Source organism: Lacerta agilis, chromosome 17 (assembly GCF_009819535.1).
Source record: "Lacerta agilis isolate rLacAgi1 chromosome 17, rLacAgi1.pri, whole genome shotgun sequence".
In the NCBI taxonomy this organism is placed as follows: Eukaryota; Metazoa; Chordata; class Lepidosauria; order Squamata; family Lacertidae; genus Lacerta; species Lacerta agilis.
The window spans coordinates 577,771-600,980 of NC_046328.1; the positions used below are offsets into that span (position 1 = coordinate 577,771).

Here is a 23,210-nt window from a genome sequence, read left to right on the forward strand (position 1 = left end):
GCACCTTAGAGACCAACTAAGTTTGTTCTTGGTATGAGCTTTCGTGTGCATGCTTTCGTGGTATCTGAAGAAGTGTGCATGCACACGAAAGCTCATACCAAGAACAAACTTAGTTGGTCTCTAAGGTGCTACTGGAAGGATTTTTTTATATAATTATTTTGTTTTTAATATTGGTGTGTGTGTGAAAATTAGGGAAATGTTATATACATGCATGATAAACTTTTTAAAGTAATTTTTAAAGCAAAGTGAACTCAAGTCTTCTGGGTCCCCTCCAGGATGAGAGGCAGTGTCTTCTCCTCCACCTGCTCCACCAAACTTCTCAAGTTCTCTGCCGGCTGCCCAAGGGGCTCACTCAGTTTGAGGGGCTCCCGGCTGGAAGGAAGAAGCCTTGGGGGGTCCACAGCATGTCACGGATGCGCCGGATGGACTGGATCTGTGGCTGGGAGGCGGCCCACTCGTTCCAGTGTGCAAAGTCTCCTCTCTCAAAGAGATACTGGTAGCCCCGATAGCCAGGGTACTGGTAGCCCACCCAGCTGTGGGGGGGACAAGGAGAAGGCTGGCATCAGTAAACACAGTGAGGAGAAGGTGCCCAGCTATCTATCGCCCAGGGCTCAGCTGCCCAAAGCCACAGGGCAGCCAAAGTAGGGCGGCCTGATTTCATAAAAGCCAGTGGTTAAAAATTCATCCCAAAGCAACACAGATCATAGGGATCCAGTGCAGTTAGGGGAGGCTGTGGTCTTCAGGAAGAACTTTCTGAGGATAAGAACTGTTTGACTGCAGATCTTTGGAAGGCTGTGGACTTTCTTTGGAAGTTTTTAATCAGAGGTTGGATGGTCGTCTATCATGGATGCTTTAGATGAGATTCCTACCTTGCAGGGGGTTGGACTAGAGGACCCTTGGGGTCCCTTCCAGCTCTACCATTCTATGATTCTGTGATTCAGACTCTTCAAAACAGAGAACCACCTTCAGCCCAAACATGCATTTGGGAGGATCCACTTCTTAGTTTTGTGCTGCCTGTTTGTGTGGTGGTGGGGATGCTAGTGCTGCTGTTTTACCCACAAGGAAAGCCCTGAAACAGAATCAGGCCAAAAGGCAACATCCTGTTTCCTGCAACTGCCAGCCAGATGACCCTGGGAAGCCCAGAAGCCAAAGCTCTCCCTGCTCATACCCAGGAACTGATATTCAGGGATAAACTGCCTCTGCACATGGAGGCTCCGTCTCATCATCATGATGACTAAGATTCACTGACATACGGGACCCCCCCCCCTTTTCCCATGCATTTGTCTAGTCCCCATTATGCAGCTACTTCAACTATTGACAATCCCTCTTATCTTGCAGTTCCAAAAATTAATGTTGTGTTGTGTGGGAAGGATTTCCTTGGTCTCGCCCAAATCTCCTGCCCATCAATTTCACTGGATGATCCCAAAGTCCTAGCATGATGAGAGAGGGAGGAAAAATCCTCTTTACTTTGTGGGAGCAACAGAAGCAGATCCCCCTCCTTAGGGAAATACGCCACCCAAAGCTCATTTGAACACCAGTAGTGTGGGATAACCAGCTTCATATAACCAACATGCTTAATCCTAATTAATGCATGAAGGGATTAATGCCATAGAGTAAGCTGTCTTGCCAGGCTTAGCCAGGTCACTCCCCATCACCTTGGGAAAAATGTAATTAAGCCTATTTTTTACCCTCAGTCTACTTGAGAAGCTCAGCATGTAAAGAGATCTGAGCTGCTTGCTCCAAGCTCAGACCTCATGGCTCTTACAAACCACTCTTCAATTCCTATACAGTGATACCCCGGGTTACACACGCAATCCGTTCCGGGTCACGGTACGTAACGTGGGCGTGCATATCACGAACGCACGAAAAAAAACCCAAACCCCCGGAAGTAGCGCGATTTGAGCACTTCTGCGCATGCGCGAAGTGTGCAGAACACTTCAGTGCATGCGGGGTTCGCACGCAGGTTGCGCGCGCTCCGGAAACACTTCTGGGTTGTGGGTGTTCACAACTTGAACATCTGCAACACGGGGTGTGTATAACCTGGGGTACTACTGTACCAATAATTTAGGAACTTTCACCATTGTAACTAAACCAGGTTTTACTGCCTGTGCAACTTTTCCTGAATAATGTATGGAAAAGCACATAAATCTGACCATTGGAGAGTTGGTAAGTAAACCATTTTTACTTACAAACCATTTTAAACTTATCAAGCATGTGGTATTTGTCTATGTTGAGGTAAGAGGGGGCTATTTGGGAACTCACAAGGGTATTTTTTAAAGGTCTAACAGACTATATTTGCACTGCATATATTGTGATTTTAAATCTCTGCTGGAGTTCTCTCACCAAAGAGTACTGTACTTGCCCAAATCCTGGATCTTGGCACCCAGGAAATTCTTTTTATATCTGTTTTTTCCTTGCCACTAAGAAGTGGAGTGCTTAGCATTCAGAACTACTCACCCTTCCCTGACAGGATCTGTGGTTCATGCCAGGGGCTGTGATGTCCAGGGCTGCAGCCCAAACCCTTTCTTCTCCAAGAGGAATATACGAAGCTACTTTAGACCAAGTCAGACCATTGGTGCATCAAGCTCAGTATGGCCTGCACTGACTGGCAGAGGCCCCCCACAGAGGAAGTCTCTCCCAGCCCTGCCTGGAGATGCTGCCAGGAATTGAACCTGGGGCCTTCTACACAGGCTGCGGGGCTTTCACAAAGAAAAAAGGCACCCATTGATTTAGAGGGAAGCGGTCAGATCCAGGCTCTGACTTACATTCCACTGGGCACCTTCACGCTGCCCAGACGACCACAGAAACCGTGGGCCCAGAGAGTTGGCATGTCGTCCTCCTGGATCTCCATCTTGTTTCCCCTGAAGTTGGCACTTTCAAAGAGGAGGATCTTCTGCTCTTGGGCCTCGTGCTGAGAGAGAGGGGGGGTGCCAAATGAATATGAGTGGGTCGGGGTGGCATCAACTGCTCCTCTTCCTCACCCCCACAGGTTCCTAGGCCACAGCAAGAGGTGGCAGAATGAGATTGCGAGGGAGGAAGAGGTCTGGGAGGGAGTGGGGACCCTCAGCAGATGCCCAAATGCCAGCCCCACATCCCTGGCCAGGCCTGGACTCACCATTCTCACAGGGCGCAGGGAGCGGAAGCAGTCGCTGCGGCAGCTGCTGGACCAGGTGTCCCATCGTGGGTACTCACCCTTCTCCAGGATGAACATTTCGCCACGCAGGTTGCACTGCTCAAAGGCCACCCAGCTGAGGGCAGCGTGCAAAGGAAGGTGTGTCCGGAGGACGGAGGAAATTGGCAGCCGCAAGACAGAAAGATGGAGGGTGAGTGGATGCAGCAGAGCACCTGTGACTTGGCAGTCAGACCTCCTCCCCTCCCACATGCAGAACCCAGCTGGAGTGGCAGCCAAATCTTCCTTCAGCACTGCAGAGGGCAAGGGCCCCGCTTGGGAGGCAGAGGGCAGCACAGCTCTGTCTTCCAAGGCTTTATATCAAACCCCCCCCCCCACAATTTGTGACCTGAGGGGCCTCTCCAGCCCTGCTTCCATCCTTCTTGCAAACCTAGAGATGTGAGGGCTCAGAAAAAACCGGAAAAATGGGGGGGGATTTCCCCCGTTTTTTCCCTGAAGCCTTTTTTGTTTTTCCCCGGAAAAATTGAAAAAATAAAAAATAGATTATGGAATGTTTTATTTTAACATGATGAATAAAATATTTTAAGTTACAGGTGGGTAGCCGTGTTGGTCTGCCATAGTCGAAACAAAATAGGAAATTCTTTCCAGTAGCACCTTAGAGACCAACTGAGTTTGTTCTTGGTATGAGCTTTCGTGTGCATGCACACTTAAGATAAGGAGTTCAAATATTTTATAAATCATTTCTAAAAATATATATATGGTATCAGATTATTCTAATTTCTGTGAGGACAAGCAAGTCCTAGGTTACAAACTGAACTCTCCAATGAATAATAGTTACTTCTGGATTTTTAAAAATTGTTTTGTGGTTTTTTTGTTCCACATAAACTAGTAAACAATTCAGGAGATTGTTGCTCCACTTGTTACAAATACAAATAAATATTACTTTAAAAGTAAATTATGTTTATAATAATTGTTTGGATACACTATATTTTTAATATGCTAATTGTGATAATTTTATGCCCATTAAAATTGTCCATAGTTATATTTTATGTTTCTAAAGTAACAGAATGACTTTCAAACTGAAAAAGAAAAAAGAAGTGCTAATGTAGCATTTTTTTCAATTTTCCCGAAAATTTCTGTGTTGTTTTTTTTCAAAAACAAACGGAAAAAACCGAGTTTCTTTCCAAGCTTCAAATTTTCCGCAAATTTTATATCTCTATGCAACATGGGCGTACCCAGCGAGGGGCAGGCTGGAACCGTCTTCCCGCGCCTGCAGGGGGGCGTGTTCAGCCCCTCAGCTGCCTCGCCCAGCCCCTCTGCTGGCCAATAGGGCTGGCCGTGGGGCGGGGTCTAGCTGCATTCAAGCAGTGGCGGCAATGCCAATCCTCTCATTCGGCGGCTCCTGCGTGCATCGGATCTACATCGTGCATGCTGTGTGCTTTAGTGTGTTTTTGTGCTGTTCGTGGGGCAGAAGTATTCTGGGGAGTTGGATTTCCCCTTCTGGATTTGCCCCTGCAGCGTCAGGGGGGTACGGTTCCTTTAATACAGTGCTTGTTGTTTGGCTTGGGGGGGGGGGAGCGTTTCGTGATATTTTGCCATTTTGCCCTCATTACCTGCTCTTGCAATCCGCCCCTCCCACCCTTAGGGCTGAGCTGCTGGCTTTGCGTTGTATTTCGTTTTTCTAACATCTCTGGAGGGCTTGCCTGTGCTGTTATAATTCCTTGCCCTCCTGCCTTGAGCAAAAGAAAACTAGCTCTGGGGTTGGTGTTTTTTCTAAATTCCTAGCTCTCCTGCCGCAAGCTAGACTAGCTGTGGGGTTTGTGTCTTCCAGGGCCCCTTTTCCCTGCTGATAGAGAAAGCGACTCTGGGTCACCCCCCTCCCCTTTCCACTACTTTCGTTTCTGCTTCTTGTTTTGAGCTGCTGGGGCTAAATTGTGCTATGAGCTTCTGGGTGTTTATAGTGCTTGGGGCTATATTGTGCTTGCATCCATGTTGGGCAGTGGTTTGGGGACCACATGATAGTTGGACGTCACCATTTTTTGGGGTGGGTGGGTAAAAAACAGTACCCTGCAGCTTAATCGCACTGCAGCTTAATTGCTGGCCTCTTTGTTATTCAGTTGCCTTGCCAACAGCTTTATTGTTCTAAATTTGCCCTGAAGTTACCTTGCCAGTAGCTGGAACACTACATTGTTCTTTAATAGCTGGGCTATTACCTCACAACCTGAACAACCATGGCTTGCCCCCCCCCCCCTAGTTTTGATCCAGGGTACACCTTCCCTATGCAAACCAACCCTTCCCAACCTCCTTCCTCAAATACAGGCAAATAGGTGGTTGGCTGGTTGGTTGGTTGTTTTGCAGGCTCGAATTGCTGTGAATGGTCACTCCGAGAGGTAAACTGCAGGTCTGTGGGTCTGCTTCTGCCAGTGGGATTGCTACAAACCTTGGGCAGTTGGGCTCAGACTCTGTCCTTGGATCTTTTGCAGTGGTCAGTTGATTCCTGGAAGCTTTTTGACAGACCCCCTTCCCACCCTGCTTTGCTGCTTCCTCTTTCTCCCTGCTCCTGAGCGCTTTCCTTTGCCAGCCTCTCAGTCTCCTGGGTTGCTGGAAACTGCTTTTGATCTATGTTACAGGTAGGTAGCCGTGTTGGTCTGCCATAGTCAAAACAAATAAAACAAAAAATTCCTTCCAGTAGCACCTTAGAGACCAACTAGGTTTGTTCTTGGTATGAGCTTTTGTGTGCATGCAGGAATCTTCTTATCATAATTTCCTGGTTTGGTAGGGTTGCCATTTTTCAAAAAGGGAAAACACTAAAGATGTTGAGTGGGTTTTTTTGTTTTGTTTTTTGCAAAATTGCAAAAATGGCTATTTTAAAGGGAAATTGACACTGTGCATGCACACGAAAACTCATACCAAGAACAAACTTAGTTGGTCTCTAAGGTGCTACTGGAAGGAATTTTTCATTTTATTTGTTTTGATCTATGTGTCTCTCGGCTGCCCTTTCATTCCAGGATTTTCCCTCTGGGAAGCCTCCCTGCTCTGTAATTAGAAGAATATCATAGCCACTTTGCCTTGCTGTGATTCAGGCTTTTCTGGGTGCACTCTCGCTTCTGCCAGCAAGAAGCCACACGTCAGTGTCTGCTCTGTATCAGCCCCACCCAGCCAGCAGCAGGATGCCTCCCAGTCCCGCCTGAAAACAATGGGACCCCTTGTGTCACAGCTTCTTGCCACAGCTGAGGAAAATTACCTCTGGCATCAAAGGCAGGGTACTGGGAACTCAAGTGGGGAGAGCAGGGGTGCCAATTTGAACAAAATATCTTTTAAGGGGGCGGTAAGCTCTGCCCTGCATAATAGATCACATGATTGGGTGCACATACACCATTTGAATGGCAAAGGTCATCAACTTTGGGTGGGCCTAGCCCCCTCAAATATTTTATGGGGACCCCTTGGCCCGTGGGAGTTGATTCCTGTGGGGGAGAGTACTGCTGCTATTGCCCTTGTGTCCTGCTTGTGGGTTTCCCAGAAGAGGGATCTGGCTGGGTACTGTGAGAGCAAGATGGGCTAGATCCCCCGCCGCCGCCTCATCCAGCTACAGGGCTCCTCTTAGGTGCTTGGGCTGAGATTCCAGCATTGCAGGGGGTTGAACTAGATGACTCTTGGGGTCCCTTCCAACTCTACATTTCTATGATTCTATGATTCGATGCTGTTGGGGACCACAAGTGGGTCATGGGACAACTCTGTGGCATGTGCCACACACCAGGTAGAATACCTCTGCCTGTTCCTTCTATTAGCAGACTTAACTTCCATTTCAGTTGACCCTCTCCAGATTTAAAGGTCCATTTCTTCTGCTCTGGAGTCCAGCTTCCTGATGTTACATTTGCTGTGACTCATTTTAGCTTTGCTGGGATTCCTTAAGCATTACCGGCAAAAGTAATAATAATTTATTACTTATACCCCACCCATCTGGGCGGGCCTCCCCAGCTACTCTGGATGGCTAGTAAACAGTTGAAAGTCAAGACTGCTGGCTGAAAGCAAAGCATTTTTGCAAATCAGCTCAGCTCAAAACGTGACTAGATTTACTGCAAGCAGAACTACTTGTCAGGTCATAGCCCCCATTCCCTGAACTCTGATATGCCTATGGAAGCGGAGAAGCCTAGATTAGAATGAGAATGTGTTCTTATATTATGTTAGAAGTTTCCCAGTGTGGCTGGGGCAACCCAGTCAGATGGGCAGGGTATAAATAAATAAATAATAATACCGGTAATAATAATAATAATAATAATAATAATAATAATAATAATAATAATGCCTTTAAAGCATGGCAAAGTGGAGCATCCTCACTTCCACCAGAGGAAGCGATGGCCAGCAGCTCTGATGTCTTGGAAAGAAAACTGGAGAAGTGGAGGAGAGAGCTGTCAAGGGCTTCTGGGCCCCAGGGCTCTGTCCGATGGAGGCAGTAACACTTCTGAATATCACCAGTCACTGGAAACTGTCGGAAGGAGACTGGTCGTGCACTTGGGCTCTGCTTGTGGGCTTCCCATAATAAGCATCCAGCTTGCCACTGTGAAAACAGGATGTTGGACCAGTCGGGCCATGGGCCTGATCCAGCAGTCTCTTCTTCTGGTCTTACGTTTGGAGGTATAAAATGGCTGTAAAAGGGAGACTTAGTGCTTGCTTTGGGAGCATCAATTTTTGCTTGCTTTAACCAAAGGCATTCATTTTGTTCTCCCTTTCACTCCTAGCTGTAGATTAGCATGCCTCCAAGGCTTCATCCAATTTTGCATGATTACTGTGTATTTAGATGCATAATTCCTAACTGCATTCAAGGTTAGTGTGCACAATGGACCCTCTCACCTTGAGCTCTTCTCTGCCTCTTCTTCACAAATAAAGCCTAGGTTGCTGAAATCTGGCACCCATTTGCCTGGGAGTAAGCCCTATAAACCACAAAGAGACTTACTTTTGAGCAAACATGTCTACTGAGTAGTAGAATTTGCAGAAAATAGCTTACATGGAGTACCTTATTTCAGGCAGAGATTTCAAGGAGACACTAACAAGAAAGGGAAGAGGGGGATCCTGTGTCCAAAGAGCTCACTTGTCAACCCCAACTGATTTCATTCATTGACTACAAACACTAAAACATAGCAGCCTGCCTGGCTCATCTCACATAAAATAGGGGAGAGGTCTTATGTTGCTTCCTTGTTTTCTTTCTAGGAGGGTAGAGATTTACTGTTTAAAAAAGAAGGAAGAAAGCGAATCACCTGGGACTCCTATTGGCTATAGAGCCCAGTACACCCCCATCTTCTCCAGCACCTGCCTCTCAATAACCCTGTTTGGCTGAGATCACTTACGGTCCAGAGGTTGCCAGGACACTGCGCACCCTGTCAAATCCGTGGTCCCCCAGGTTCAGGCATGCACTGGTGAACTCCATCTGCTTGCCCTGGAAGTTCTCTTGGTCAAACACAATGATCTGGAAGAAGCAATATGAAACATCTCCTGGGGGCGTTGGGGGAGAAGCAGCAGCAGTTATTGCAGGATTTGTTTCTTTATTTGCTATGGACATTTATAGTCTCTCATTCCCTGAAAGGTCCCAGGGCAGGCAGCACATATAGATTAAAGCCCCAATTTGGCAATGTAGCACCAGAACAAAATGCATCAACAGCACAGATGCGATTACAAGAAGATCCAGCCAGAATAGGTCATTTTGCTGCCCCAAATCAAAATATGAACCCTGAGACGTCTGTTCCACATTGGACGGGGCCAGCTGCCAGAGGGCTACATACTGCTCCATTGACAGCCTTAAGGAAGGAGTACTCCGGGAGGGTGCCTTGAATGTCCAGGGATGCGGCAGAGGTGAGCTCTGGAGCTGCATGTCTCAGATTCAAATTCCTCAGCAGGGATTAAGGAACAGCATAAATCCGATTTTCGTACTTTGTAGTCCACAAACTCCCTGCTGGGTTAATACAAGAACACATGCGTGTTTGTCTGCACACATGCATGCACACCCAAACACATATATCCCTGGTGTGTTTGGTGAGGAAATGGCCATGTAGTGAACTTTCTCTGCCACTCTCTGTTCTTCCTGTGTTTCCGCCTCCCATCTGCCTTATCTTCTTTTATTCTTGTCAGTTGCCAGAGCCCCCTTTCAATTCCCCATTTAATTCAGATTCTGGTAAGATGTTTCAAGGTGCCACTGCCAGGGTTGGTGCCTTTGCCTTACAGAGGAAAGACTAGTATGGTGAGGCTATTTTGTAAGGTTTCTATACAGAAAAAGCAAGCAGAGCATACGGGGAGGGGAATGTCAACCCCTCTGATAAGGCAGCAGACCCTGGAGAAAGATGCAGCTCTTTATGATTTTTGGCTTTCTTTACATCCCACTTTTTCTCCAGGGACCTCAAGATAGCCTGCATTCCCCCCATATACACCTTGATCCTCACAAGAACCTAGTGGGGCAGGCTAGGCTGAGAGCCAAACCCCCTCCTGGCAGGCATTGGGTAGGGGGAAGACGTTCTGGGCGCAGATGCAGAGCCTTAGTGGTGGGTTGATTCCGCTCTGGTTTGTTCTGTAATGCTGGGAAGCAGTGTGACCAGCCCAAATCTTGTGAGGGTGCAAACAGTATTGGAAATGGGATTGTCCATGGCTCCCCCTGAGCATTGTGAATACAAATCACCCTGCAGGCCCCATAGGAAGGATATCTAGAGGGGCCTGCAGGGGTGGAACCAGGGTCCCCCGTGGCCTCCCCAGTCCGAGTGGGGCATGTCATGGGCTTTTCCCCACGGCCACCTGCTGTTTTTTTCAGGAGGTCAGGTGTGCTTGTCTGGGTGGAGAGTGAGCAGCCCTGCATAGGGAAGCTTTTTAAGGCTTCATGTTTCACTATGTTTTGATATATGCTGGAAGCCGCCCAGAGTGGCTGGGGCAACCCAGTCAGATGGGAGGGAGTACAAATAAATGGTGGTGGTTGTTATCACCTTCCTGAAGCTCTGGTGGCCATTCCATTGCAGCAGAGAGAAAGAAAGCTGCAATTGTCTCCTCACCACTCTTTCCAGTTCTGGGCTACCAGCCACTGACCTAACCAAAGGATGGGATCTTGGCTTCCAACAGGCCTCTCTTCCCTTCCCCTCCCAAGACAGGCCCAGACTGGATGCAGCATCAAAGGGACAGCCATGCGCTCTGAGGGGTCAGGGCCTCCTCCCCAGTGCTGCCTCTCTGCTCAGAACTGGCACCTTCTCCCAGCTTACCCGAAAAGGTTCCACAGAGGACTCTTCACCCTGGCTGCTGGAATCAGGGGATGAGTTGGTAGATGGGGTGGGGCTGTCTTTTTCCTTCCTGTCCATGTCATGGCTGGGAGGGGTGGTTCTTGTGCTTTCGGACATGGCCGTGTCTGAGTAAGACCTGAAATTGTAACACCTGTTCAGTTAGAAAGCATCTTTTCAGGTGCCTACCCTACATATTTGGAGCAGTCTCGTGCCACCCTTTCCTGCAGACTCCCTCTGGTTTCTCAAAAGAAAAGCACTTTTTGCATACTTTTCCACACAACTAATAAGCTGCAAATTAAAATACGACTGTCATCATCCCGGGACACACCTACTTACTGCAGGAACATTCTGGTGTAATATGCTGTTACTTCTCCTTCCAAAATCTAACTTGTGGGGCAGAGTTTGCCATTTCCCAAAATTCATCTTGCCTTGTTGGTACTATTCTGTTTCCACCCCTGCCTTTTGCTGCCAGTTCCTTTCTGCCCTTTCTTCAGGGCAGTGTGTGCTTTTCATCAGTGTTCAGAGGAAAGAACCTAGGAAGGGCGTGCTGCATCAGGGCAATGGGGGACCACCTCGCGCTGCCAGAGGCATCATTGGGAAGCCCACAAGCAATGGAGTCCCAGAGCCCTCTGCCCTCCTGAATGCAAATGGCATTCAGAACGAAGCACAGCTGTCTGCAGCTGGGGACACAGCCATGGTAGCCTTCCCCACCTCCATGAATCTGCCCTGCACTCTTTCAAAGCCATCGAGGTTGGTGGCCATCACTGCCTTCTGAGGGAAGAACGACTTTCTGCTACCTGTCCTGATAACATTTCTTTGATCTGGTCCATCTTCCTGCTGCTCAGATCCTGACCCTTCTTTCCCGCTGCTTGAGGGACTGGTGAGAAGGTTTCCATGGTGAAGGAAGTGAGCAAGAAAAGGGCTCTCCCAGGGAAATGAAGGCAGATCTCATGCCTTGATGGGGCGGGACACACACACACACACACACACACACACACACACATACACACGTAGTAGCCAGAAGCCCCTGGATGTCTCCAGGATGCAGGGCACCTTCCCTCCACCTCTTACCTGGGTTGTTGGTGCTTCGTGGTGGAGTGATTTGGCTGGTGGTGTGACTCCCCTGCATTTTATACACGCTCGTTTTATGCCCTGGCCAGGGCAAAGCCCAGCAGGACACAATGGAGACGCTTGGTCATCGGAGTCCTCAAAGGCCACAGTCATCACATCTCGCAATGAGGGCACTCAGCTGGAAAACCACCAGATATCCACCCCAGCCCTGCCCTCTGCCCCATAATACCCCCTGCCGCCGCCGCCGCCACCAGACTGGTCCTCTATCCCAAGCAGAGCAGCTGCTGATGAAGCAGCTTCCATTGTGGAGCTTGTGAAAAGACCTTGCTGGGCTGAGGAATATTTTGCAACTCAGCCTGGATGCCAGGCTATAAATAGCATCCCAAGCAGGGCACGCAGCCCCAAGAGCACCTAGCCCAACCTGCAGGCCTCCTGGACCACCCAAGAGAGCCACACAGGGAGGGAGACCCAGGTTCAAATCTTCATTGGCACCCTGGGTGGCTGTGAGCAGAACCCCATCATGGTCTCCCTCCACAGGGTTGCTGTGGCTTTTCAGTGCCATGGGGGAGGCATCCACAGAAGGACATAGGAAGAGTCCTGCTGGATCGGGCCAAAGGCCCATCTAGTCCACAATCCTCTCCTGCCTACGGTCAGTCAGACACCCACAAGGCGGGACCTGATGGCAACTGGCATTGGAAAAGGCACCCTGCCACCAACAGCCGAGGCAGAGCAAGCCATCGTGGCTGGTAGCCATTGATAGCCATTTCCTCCATTATTTTGTCTTGCCTCCTTCATAAGAGCTGGTGGCCATTGCTACTTCCTGTGGGAAGGAGACCAGGTGCTACTCCGCCTTGCACCTTCCAATGTTCAGCTTCACCAGACATCCCTGCTGGCTTCTAGCATGATATAAGTGGTTCTGCTTATGCTCTGAGGCACTCCTCATCCCCTTGTTTCTGGGCCAAGCTTAGCATCAGGGAAACAGTAGTTCTGCACACACGGGCTGCTCTGAACCCCACCATGTGCCCAGTGACTTTCTCCCTGCCTCCAGTTCCTGCGCTGAGAGGGAGAGAGTGTGACTAACTGTGAGGGGTCGGGCTCTGGATGAGGCCAGCTTGATCCTCTGTGAGACAGACTTTTGTTACTGGCCATGCTGAGTCAGGGCATTTGGGGACGCACAACGGATATAAAAATCCCTCTGGAGAAGAGCTGATGGGGGGAGTCTGGCTGGAGCTCACCAGGTAAGTGCCGTTGGAAGTCCCATGGGGGGCAGGCAGGCATGGCTCCGTTCACTTCAACCCTAGAACAGGTTCAGGCAGACTTGGGTACAATCCTGGAACTAGCAACCCCAGGCAATGGGTGTGAACTCGAGGAAGAATTGGATATCATTTTCCAAAGGCAATGTGCCCTGATAGTGGCAAGAAAGGGGAGTCGTACTCTGCACATGCTTTGTGGCAAACTCATCTGTAAGTGCTGTCTAGTGGTGGAAGAATCTGTTGATGTCGGTTCTCTTAGTTCCTCATTTTTTCCAACCTTAAATTTGGTTCTTTACATTTCTATAACAATTTGCAGGTTGTCCTTTTTTAAATCTTCATGCGTATTCTTAAGCATTTTAGTGCAAATTTCTTCTGCTAAATATATTTATGTCAACAATTTTGATCAACGTACACATTTTGCAAGCAGTTTTCTCTAATACAATACAACTGTGTATGCTATTTTCACAAATATATCCATTTTTAATGCACATTTCACCCTAATATATGAATGTTTGAAAACTTTGGTTGATTGGAAAACTGCATTGCAAAAATTCATATATGTGCAATTTTCAAAGGGTAGGTCTGTGTTTGGTTCACATCTTGTTAAGGAAAGTGTGAATGTGATAAAATGTGGCTTTAAATGGGTCCTGAATTGAGTGTCTTCCCTGCCCTAGTCTTGGCTGAAGGCAGGTCCCTTGAGTAATCACTAGTCTTGCCCTTTCCACATGTCTCTCCTTTATCCCAGCTTTTCCATATTGGAAGGATGAGTGGTGTGGCCTGGAAAGAGGTTTCCAGCGTTAACCTTAGCTCCCCAAGACGTCCTGTAACACCTTTGGCCCTGCGCTTTTCTCCCCTACAGGGAAGCAGAGTCTACCATGAGCCATCACAGCGGAAAAGTCTCTGGACTTTGGAAGGTATGGAGCAATGAGCCATGTGTATAGCAGGGTTGTAGAGGAGTCCCAGGAAACAAACTTTTTTGCAGGGGGTGGGGGGGCGGTATCAAGAAACTGTGAAGGAAAAGAACAGAAATTTGGGGCAGGTTGCTTGAAACCAATTAACAGAAGCAAATCATGTTATTTATCTTACACTGCTGATCTGCAAGGTGCTTCACTGTGTTCATTGTGCCCTGTAAGTCAGGCTTGCACCTGTCCCATTTTGCAGATGGAGAGCTGAGGCTTAGAGTGAGTGACTTCTTCCAGGCTAAACAAGGAGTCCATGACAGGGAAGGACTTGAGCTCAGATGTTTCTGCACTAAGGATGGATCATATGGTGTAGTGATTTGGGAGCACTTGGCTCAGGCCTGGGTTCAAATCTCAAAATCTCCCTCCCCCTCCCTCCTACTTTACTGGCTCTTCTGTGGCTAAGATGAGGTCATTTGCATTCATGTGCTTCCTCGTGTTTGCTCACGCAGGCAGGTGCTTCTCCCCAGAGGTGTTGCTTGTGGGGTTGAATGTGGACGCATGCCTTCATGTACGACTGTGGCGGGCATTAAGTGTGTGGCTTCTTCCATTCACCCCTGCTCTCTGGAAAAGGGATCAGGGTCACTTCTGGCTGCTCCTGACCCTTCTATCGACCAAGCCTCCAACCCTCCAGTGAGGAATGAGAGACCCTCACCCACCGGTGCCCCTTCAATCCTGCCAGTCTGAGGGCAGCTCTCTAAGCAGCAACAGCAGAGAGCAGGTTCTCTGGTGGGCTTTCCTCCCTGCTCCCTCCTCCCCAGGACCCTGAGCCCCCACCCTCATCTTTTCTCAGATTGTGGCCTGGGACGAGCCCACCTTCCAGGGTCGGAAGCATGAGTTCACCTCTGAGTGCTACGACATCACATCGTGTGGCTTTGACAATGTCTGCTCAGCCCGTGTTGAGAGCGGCACGTGAGTTGGCTCCCTACTGCTTCCCAGATCTCTTGCCCACTTTCTTGCTTTTCCTGGGACCCCTTCACCCCACTGTCCCTGCCTCATCCCCACCTTCTCTCTGGTGGTGAATGCTTCGCTCACATGTCGTGAGTTGGACCTTGCTGAGCTTCAGGGCCTGACTCCTTTCCTCAGAGTTCCTAGCAGGCAAATCCTTGAGGCTTGCAACCCTAGACCTGCTAAGATGGGGAGTGTGGTACAGTGGTTAGTGCTGGGCTGGGATCTTGGGAGACCAGGGTTCAAGTCTCTGCTCAGCCACGAGGCTCCGCTGGGTGACCATGGGTCCATCACTGCCTCTCTCAACACTCACAAGTGTTGTTGTGAGGATGGTATGGGCAACGCTTTGGAGGAAAGGAGGGATATAAATGTAATGAATCAATAAACTAGCTCCAGCCGCCTTGGAGAGTGAATGTGCACAGGACTGTGCTGTGTGCAGCGGGGAGAGGGTGCGCCTGGACTGTCTTGTGCATTCACACCAATGTCTGCACACAAACAGTCCAGCACCATGCAGGGCACAGCTGGATGCTTTTGTAGCCTGCTGCTACCGAGCTTTGTTTGCAGAATGTTCCTTCCCCCTCATTCCCCAAGCTAAGCCTGCACCTTTCTGGCTACAGAGGCCTGCCTCCTTTCTCCCCACAGGTGGGTCGGCTTTGAGCACCCCGGTTTCCAGGGGCAGCAGTTTGTGCTGGAGCAAGGCGACTACCCATGCTGGGAAGCCTGGAGTGGAAGCAACGCCTACCATGCCCACCGGCTGAGCTCCTTCCGGCCCGTCTCCTGTGCGGTGAGCAACTGGGGTGGGCCAGCAGGAGGCTGCGTGGAGGGAGTTGTAGCCCAGGCTGCCTCAGGGTGGCAGGGTGCCGTCTTTGCATACAGAAGGTCCCAGGCTCAGTCCCTGGCAGCATCTTGATTTCAGCAAGGCCTTTGACAAGGTGTCCCATGATATTCTTGTAAAGAAGCTGGTAAAATGCGGGCTAGACAATGCTACCATTCAGTGGATTTGTAACTGGCTGACTGACCGAACCCAAAGGGTGCTCATCAATGGCTCCTCTTCATCCTGGAGAGATGTGACTAGTGGGGTGCCACAGGGTTCTGTCTTGGGCCCAGTCTCATTCAACATCTTCATCAATGACTTGGATGAGGGGCTTGAGGGCATCCTGATCAAGTTTGCAGATGACACCAAATTGGGAGGGCTGGCTAATACCCGAGAGGACAGGATCACACTTCAAAATGACCTTAACAGATTAGAGAACTGGGCCAAAGCAAACAAGATGAATTTTAACAGGGAGAAATGTAAAGTACTACATTTGGGCAAAAAAAATATGAAAGGCACAAATACAGGATGGGTGACACCCGGCTTGAGAGCAGTACATGTGAAAAGGATCTAGGAGTCTTGGTAGACCATAAACTTGACATGAGTCAACAGTGTGATGCAGCAGCTAAAAAAGCCAATGCAATTCTGGGCTGCATCAATAGGAGTATAGCATCTAGATCAAGGGAAGTAATAGTACCACTGTATTCCGCTCTGGTCAGCCCTCACCTGGAATACTGTGTCCAGTTCTGGGCACCACAGTTCAAGAAGGATACTGACAAGCTGGAACGTGTCCAGAAAAGGGCAACCAAAATGGTCCAAGGCCTGTAAGCAATGCCTTATGAGGAACGGCTTAGGGAGCTGGGTATGTTTAGCCTGGAGAAGAGAAGGTTAAGGGGTGATATGATAGCCATGTTCAAATATATCAAAGGATGTCATATAGAGGAGGGCGAAAGGTTGTTTTCTGCTGCTCCAGAGAAGCGGACACAGAGCAATGGATTCAAACTACAGTGGTGCCCCGCTAGACGAATGCCTCGCAAGACGAAAAACTCGCTTGACGAAGGCATTCGTCTAGCGGAAGGCTGCCCCGCAAGACGAAAAAGTCTATGGGGCTGCCTCGCAAGACGAAAATTTTTCGTCTTTTTTTCCCATCTAGTGAAAGCGCGGCTGTCATTGCCGCTTCGCTAGACAAAAAACCCAGAACAAATTATTTTCGTCTAGTGGGGCACCACTGTACAAGAAAGAAGATTCCACCTAAACATTAGGAAGAACTTCCTGACAGTGAGAGCTGTTCGGCAGTGGAATTTGCTACCAAGGAGTGTGGTGGAGTCTCCTTCTTTGGAGGTCTTTAAGCAGAGGCTTGACAGCCATCTGTCAGGAATGCTTTGATGGTGTTTCCTGCTTGGCAGGGATTTGGACTGGATGGCCCTTGTGGTCTCTTCCAACTCTATGATTCTATCTCTAGGGAGGGCCAGTGAAAGACCCTGCCTGAAACCCTGCATAGCCTCTGACTACCTGTGCATGCAATACTGAGCAGGCAGACCAAGGTTAAGACTCCAAATTATGTTCCTCGGTGAGAGTAGGGTTGCTCTGCTGATAAATCATAGAAATCTAGAGTTGGTAGTGGCCCCAAGGGCCATCTAGTCCACCCCCTGCAATGCAGGAATCTCAGCTAAAGCCTCCATGACAAGTGGCCATACATCCTTTGCTTAGAAAATGCAAAGGAAGGAGAGTCCACCACCTTCCCGGGGAGACTGTTCCACTGTAAACGGGCTCTTACAGTCAAAAAGTTATTCCTGGTGTTTAGTCAGAATTTCCTTTCTTGGAATAACCTGAAGCCATGGGTTCAAGTCCTATGCTCTGGAGCAGGAAGTAGCTCCACATTTGGTGGGATACTCTATTAAGGTGCTCGCTCTCTCTCTGTATTTGTGTGCAACATTGCTCAGCACAGGTTCCTCTTCTTCCTCATAAAGCCCTTTGCATTATCTCCATCTCCTGCTCCTCCCTCATTCAATACATGACTTACTATAATTAGCAGAGCTTGCAGGACTTGCTGAGCTCAGCTTTTTTATTTTGCTAACAAACTTAAGATGAGCCAGGTGGAATCAGACTCAGGTGGGTCCATCTAGCTGAGCATCCTCATCCTGCAGTGGCTGAGCCACCCAGCAGCCCTGAAGGTAGTATCCTCCTCGTCTTGTTTAGTCCCAGCAGCTGTTACTCAGAGATGGACTGCTTCTAAGAATGACTAACTGTTGCTTCTCCATGAATTTCCCTCATTCCCTTTGAAAGCCTTCTGGACCAGCAGGCATCACCATGTCTCAGACAGGAGCTAATGGTTGAAGTAAATCACTGAGAAGTCCCTTCTATGGTCTGCCCTGGGTCTACTGCCAAAGAACTTCATAGCTTTGTGCCAGCAAGCCCACTGGAACCCAGCTGACAGCCACGCTGCCTTAGAGGTCACAGGGAAAGTCAAAACTGACCAAGTCTGTCTGGTGGCTTTAGAAAGCAAGCCCTGCGCCACTGACATCGGGAGAGGCAGGTGGTAGCTCAGCGAAGCCTCTCATCCCTCCAGTAGGAGGAAGCAGCCAGCATCTCCTTGGCACAGGAACACAGCCCTTGGGGTGTCAGTGGGCTACCTGGCTTTAATCATTCCTGACTAAGAGCCACACTGGCTGGGCGGGAATTGTTCGCATCCAGCATCTGAAGGACTGTAAGTTGCTCACCTGCGCCTTAACAGATTTGGCTCCTTGGCTGTAGAGGTCCAAGAGCTGCAGGACAGACATGGTGGCTGGTATTATTATTGATATTGATATTGTTGTTATTTACATTTATTAATAATGAGGAGTCCAGGCCAGTGCATAAGATGATGTTTTTGCCCTGCACAGAATCACCGGGAGAGCAAGATGACCATATTTGAGCAGGAAAATTTCATGGGACGTAAAGGGGAGCTGAGTGATGACTACCCATCTCTCAAGGCGATGGGTTGGGGCAGCAACGAAGTGGGGTCCCTCCGTGCAAGTTCTGGCGCGTGAGTACTTTTTGGGGGCCCTGCCAAGCACCCCTCTTCCATTTGTTTCTCAGGGCTGGAACTGAGGGTCACATTTCTCAGGGTGAGTTTCAAAGGAGAGCTGAGCTAGCATGTTGCAACGTTTTCATGTCCCTGGACTTGTCTTTGGTAGAGAAATGGCTTCCTCCTCCTTCCTGCAAGGGATTGATTGATAGCAATAGGATGGAGCCAAGGCGACTTTGCACAAGGCCTGGTGGCCTGGCCTGTGACATTTCCTTCTGGTGTTTCTGTGGGCCCTCTGGTCTGAAGAAGACAGCTTCCTGAACCCAGCAGAGTGGAGGCCTTGCTCCCTAAGAATAAACAGCAGCAGGGAATTTTATGTGGATGAGGACAGTGTGTGGCCTTGCAAAATCAGAGTTTTCTTGCAGCCTCCAAACACCCCCTTCCCTCTGAGCACTTTGAGGGAGTTCTGAGCCCCTGGCTGCCCTGCTCTTTGTTGGCTTGATCTTCTCCCATCACCATCATTTTATTAAAGATTTCTTGATTTACAAAAGTATGTGCAATGTCTCTCTCTCGTATTTTTTTCCATGTAACATTTTTACAAATCAGTTTTATTTGTTGAGACATTAGGAAGAAAAGGAGGAAAGAGGTGGAGGAGGGGAAGATGGGTGGGGTGGGGTCGGGTGGCGATGTTTCAATTTCCCTTAATATATGTAGGGTTTGATGTCAGCGTTGCTTGTGCAGGTCCTCTGCTGTTCGCTTGTGTTCCTTTGGTGGTGAGAGGTTGGGGCTGGCCTAGGGTGTGGCTGTTCATTTGTGGTTGACTGTGGTGGTCTTTGTTTTCATTTCAAAACAAAATAAAATAAAAAATTCCTTCCAGTAGCACCTTAGAGACCAGCTAAGTTTGTTCTTGGTATGAGCTTTTGTGTGCATGCACACTTCTTCAGATACTTTGTTTTCATATGTGAGGGGATGTGTGTTTTGGATCAGATTAGCCATATTGATTTGTATGCTGTTGGTGGATTTTTGTCATTGTCTTGTTGGGCTGTTTGTGTGATGAAGGGGAGCCATACTGGTGTGAAGGCGTCTTCTTCAGTTTCAGCTTACTGGTTAGTTTTTCTAGTAGGGCTGTTTCCCATACTACTTGGTACCATTGGCCCATGCTTACTCCTGACATGTCTCTCCAGTGTCTGACTATGATTCTTCTGGCTGCTGAGAGTAGATGGGTTATGAGTTCTTTGTGGTGTAAGTGGGCATTATTTTCTTGGAAGATGTTTACGGTAGTAAGGCCAATTCTGGGGTGATTTCTAATACTTGCTTGGTTATTTTACATATTTCTTGTATGGTTGTTGTCCAGAATAGTTGGATTTTGGGCACTCCCACCACATGTGGAGGTATGTGCCTGTGGAGGTGCACCCTCTCCAGCATTTTGGTGAGGTTCCTGGGCGTATTAGCGCTCATTTTTTTTGGTGTTAGGTACCACCTGTAGGTTAGTTTCAGGGTGAGTTTTTTTTTCCTTTTCATTGATATGGATTTAAAGGGGGGTTTAGACTACATTCTGGTCCATTGGGTGGGGTTAATCTCATAGCCTATGTCATCCTCCCATTGTTTTTTGATTGTGTCTAGGGAGTTCGTGGGATTTTGGAGTAGTATTTTGTATATTGCGGATACCATCCCTCTGCCATGTCCCTTGGTTGTTAGGATGAGGTTTTCAAAGGTTGTCAGGGGCCCAGTTGCTGCTGGGTTGTTTAGAGGGCATGTAATTGGTGATGTGTTAACCAGGGCACTTGGGTCCCACCACATCTCAGCTGATGTCTCCCCCCTCCTTTGTCTCCTCAGATGGGTATGCTTCCAGTTCCCTGGGTACCGGGGCTTCCAGTACGTTGTGGAGAGCGATTGCCATGGGGGCGAATACAAGCATGTCCGGGAACTGGGGTCTCATGCTCAGACCTCCCAGGTGCAATCCATTCGCCGAGTGCAGCACTGAACAAGCCCCATGCAGCGCCTGCCACCTGCCTGGCCCCTGGGTGGGTCTGCCAAGCCAAGGGTTACTTCATGTTGTGTTCCCCTTGCCATGCGCTGACACAGTGGAATCATTAGCTGCCTGGCCACAGCAAGGATTTCCTCTGATGGGTGTGTAGTCAAGTGCATTTGTTTAAACTCTTCTGAATATCTGGCTGTCACAAGCAGAGAGAAAAAGCCAAGGATTTCTACCCATCTAGTGTTGTAACCCAAGGTCTCAGAAGGCATTGACTACTCCCACCTCCCCCAAACCCACCCACACCACAACTCCCAGGAGGCTGCAGTCTCCCTTTCATGCCAATGGTGTGGCATCTTCCTTAGGGAGCACTTCTCCCTCCCTTCCCACCCCTATTCTATCACCAGGCCAGGGAAAGTTTCACATATAAGCCAGAGAGATGCCAACCAGCAATGGCTCTGAAGCAATTATAGGGCTGCTCCCTCAACTCAGACAACTGTCAAATTTTTGCAAAGGGGTGGTAGAAGATTTGTGCTGATAAGAGTTTCACTCTTTGGGGCGGTGGGGGGTAGGAAAGGAGTGCTTGCGAGAAATTTTGCACAGTGAAATTGCTTGGTTCTTGCATGAGCAGGAAATGAGTGTTGGCTGAAACTGCTAATAAAGCCACCATATTAACGATTGTCTCAATACATTGACCTCAAACTTATTGCTGCCACAAACATGGATGTATCTGAATGGGGTGCTTGCACAAGAGAATGGAGGTTCCTGAGCGTGAGGCCTGAATGTGTTGAGAGGCAGTCTACCTCTGAAGAAGAGCATGGGCAGGCATACCACACACCACACCTGCTTGGGAATGGACACTGCGGGACTTTTTTTATTACTGTATAATATTTTTATAAAATTTTCAAGAAAAATGACAAAAACAAACAATAAAAAATACAATAACCACCACAAACAAAGAAAAATATACACAAAAACAATATCAAATTGATAAAATGGGATTCTCCAAATCCTGTGACGTCCCTCTCCCCCCACCCACTGCATATCATTTCTACTCGAAATTATTATTATTTACCTCAGATTTCCTGCACTATTTCTGAAATTACAAGTGTTTTTTAAATCCTGCCAATGTATTAACCTGTTTACAATACTTCTTCAAATATATAATAAACATTTCCCATTCTTTTTAAAATTTCTTGTCATCTTGATTTCTGAACTTTCCAGTTAGTTTCACCATTTCTGCACAGTCCAGTAAATTTTTGTTTGGGACTGATTCCTCTTTCCCTCTTTCGGCTAACAGTATCCGGGCAGCCGTCATAGCATACAGAAACTTTTTTTCCTGGTCTTTTGGTAGCTCCGCTCCTACAACACCTAATAAAAAGACTTCTGTTGGTTTTTTGTTTTTTTTAACAAAGGTTACTCTAATCGTTCGTTTCATTTCATTATAAATCATTTCCCAAAAGTTTTTAACCTTCCTACATTCCCATCATGTATAAAGTGTACCCTCTTCTGTTTCTTTACATTAACAACACTTATTAGATCTTTTTGCTAATTTAACTGGGGTTAGATACCACCGATATACGGTATCATTTTCATATAATTCTCTTTCAGTAGAGTACATGCAGTAAATTTCATATCTGTCTTCCAAAGCCTTTCCCAATCCGCCATTAATATATTATATCCCATATCTTTTGCCCATTTTATCATAGCACATTTGACCTGTTCCTCTTTGGTGTCCAACTCCAAGAGCAGGTTGTAGATTTTTGACAGCAATTTTTTACTACCTTCTACTATTTCTCTCTGAAATCTTGACACTTCATAACAAAATTCTTTCTTTTTATCATTTTTTAAAGTTTCATTTAATTTAAAATATTGTAACCAGTCTGTTACTTTTTCTCTAACTTCTTCAAAATCTTTTAATTTTAATTGGTTGTCCTCATATTCACTTTTTTCAAAGATATTGCTTCTAATGGGGAAAGCCACCATGGTGTTTTCTGTTCTAATAAATCTTTGTATTTCTCCCAGACTTAAAGAACCAAGTTTATTATTATTTTGCCTTATGATACCATAGATACACATGCCAACCAAATCTATTATCATGACCTTCCAAATCTAAGAAATCAGCATTTGTTAAATTTATCCAACCCCGGATCCAGCAAATGCAAGATGTTTCATAATATAATCTTAAATTCGGTAGAGAGGAAACCTCCTCTATCTTTAACATCTATTAATAATTTATGTTTAATTCTTCTCTCCCCCCCCCCCCCCAGATAAATCTTGAAATGTCTTTTTGTCATTCTCTGAAGCAGCTCACACTGCTTACCACCAGGATTGATTGAAATAAAAATGTCTGTTTTTGGCAATACATTCATCTTAATCACTGAAATTCTACCTAATGACAAACTCAGCTGCAGGACTCTTCTTAGGCTTCCCACAGGGAAGGCCTTTTGTGTCCACTGATATAAACAAAACAAAACAAAATAAATCCAAATCCCAACCTCTCCTCCCCTTTCATAGTCCCACCTCTACTCCTATCCTTCTCCTCCTCCACTAAGATCTCCTCATGACCCATGCTGGTCAACGGCAGTTGGTGCCTTTTAAGGCAGCAGCAAGAGATTTCACAAGGACTGCTGGGGTGGGAGTTCTGTTGCCACCCATCTTGAGTCTGGGTCCCTCCAGCCACTCCTGAGTTGAGGTGCTTCTTCAGACCTTGGAGGCACCTGATCTTCCACCTGCCAGGTTGCAGAGTGTGGGCAGCCCAGTCAGAAAACGGGTCCATTTAGCTTAGTGTTGCCAACACTGG

At 47.8% G+C, this 23,210-nt stretch overlaps 2 protein-coding genes across 2 annotated transcripts; one reads left to right on the forward strand and one right to left on the reverse strand.

Annotated features, from left to right (window-relative positions):
- Nucleotides 1-286: 286 nt before the first annotated feature.
- CRYBB1 (crystallin beta B1) lies at nt 287-10,537 on the reverse strand. Its single transcript, XM_033136015.1, has 5 exons — nt 10,363-10,537; nt 8,476-8,594; nt 3,116-3,248; nt 2,766-2,911; nt 287-533 (listed from the first exon to the last, which is right to left on the reverse strand). The coding sequence occupies exons 1-5, from the start codon at nt 10,495-10,497 to the stop codon at nt 353-355; spliced, it is 714 nt and encodes a 237-aa protein (XP_032991906.1). The 5' UTR covers nt 10,498-10,537; the 3' UTR covers nt 287-352.
- A 2,132-nt stretch (nt 10,538-12,669) lies between these two features.
- Nucleotides 12,670-21,089, forward strand: CRYBA4 (crystallin beta A4). The gene is made up of 6 exons (XM_033136014.1): nt 12,670-12,689; nt 13,564-13,618; nt 14,457-14,575; nt 15,254-15,395; nt 18,308-18,450; nt 20,269-21,089. Exons 2-6 carry the CDS (start codon nt 13,580-13,582, stop codon nt 20,414-20,416), a joined length of 591 nt encoding a protein of 196 aa, XP_032991905.1. The 5' UTR covers nt 12,670-12,689; nt 13,564-13,579; the 3' UTR covers nt 20,417-21,089.
- The last annotated feature ends 2,121 nt before the right edge of the window (nt 21,090-23,210 follow it).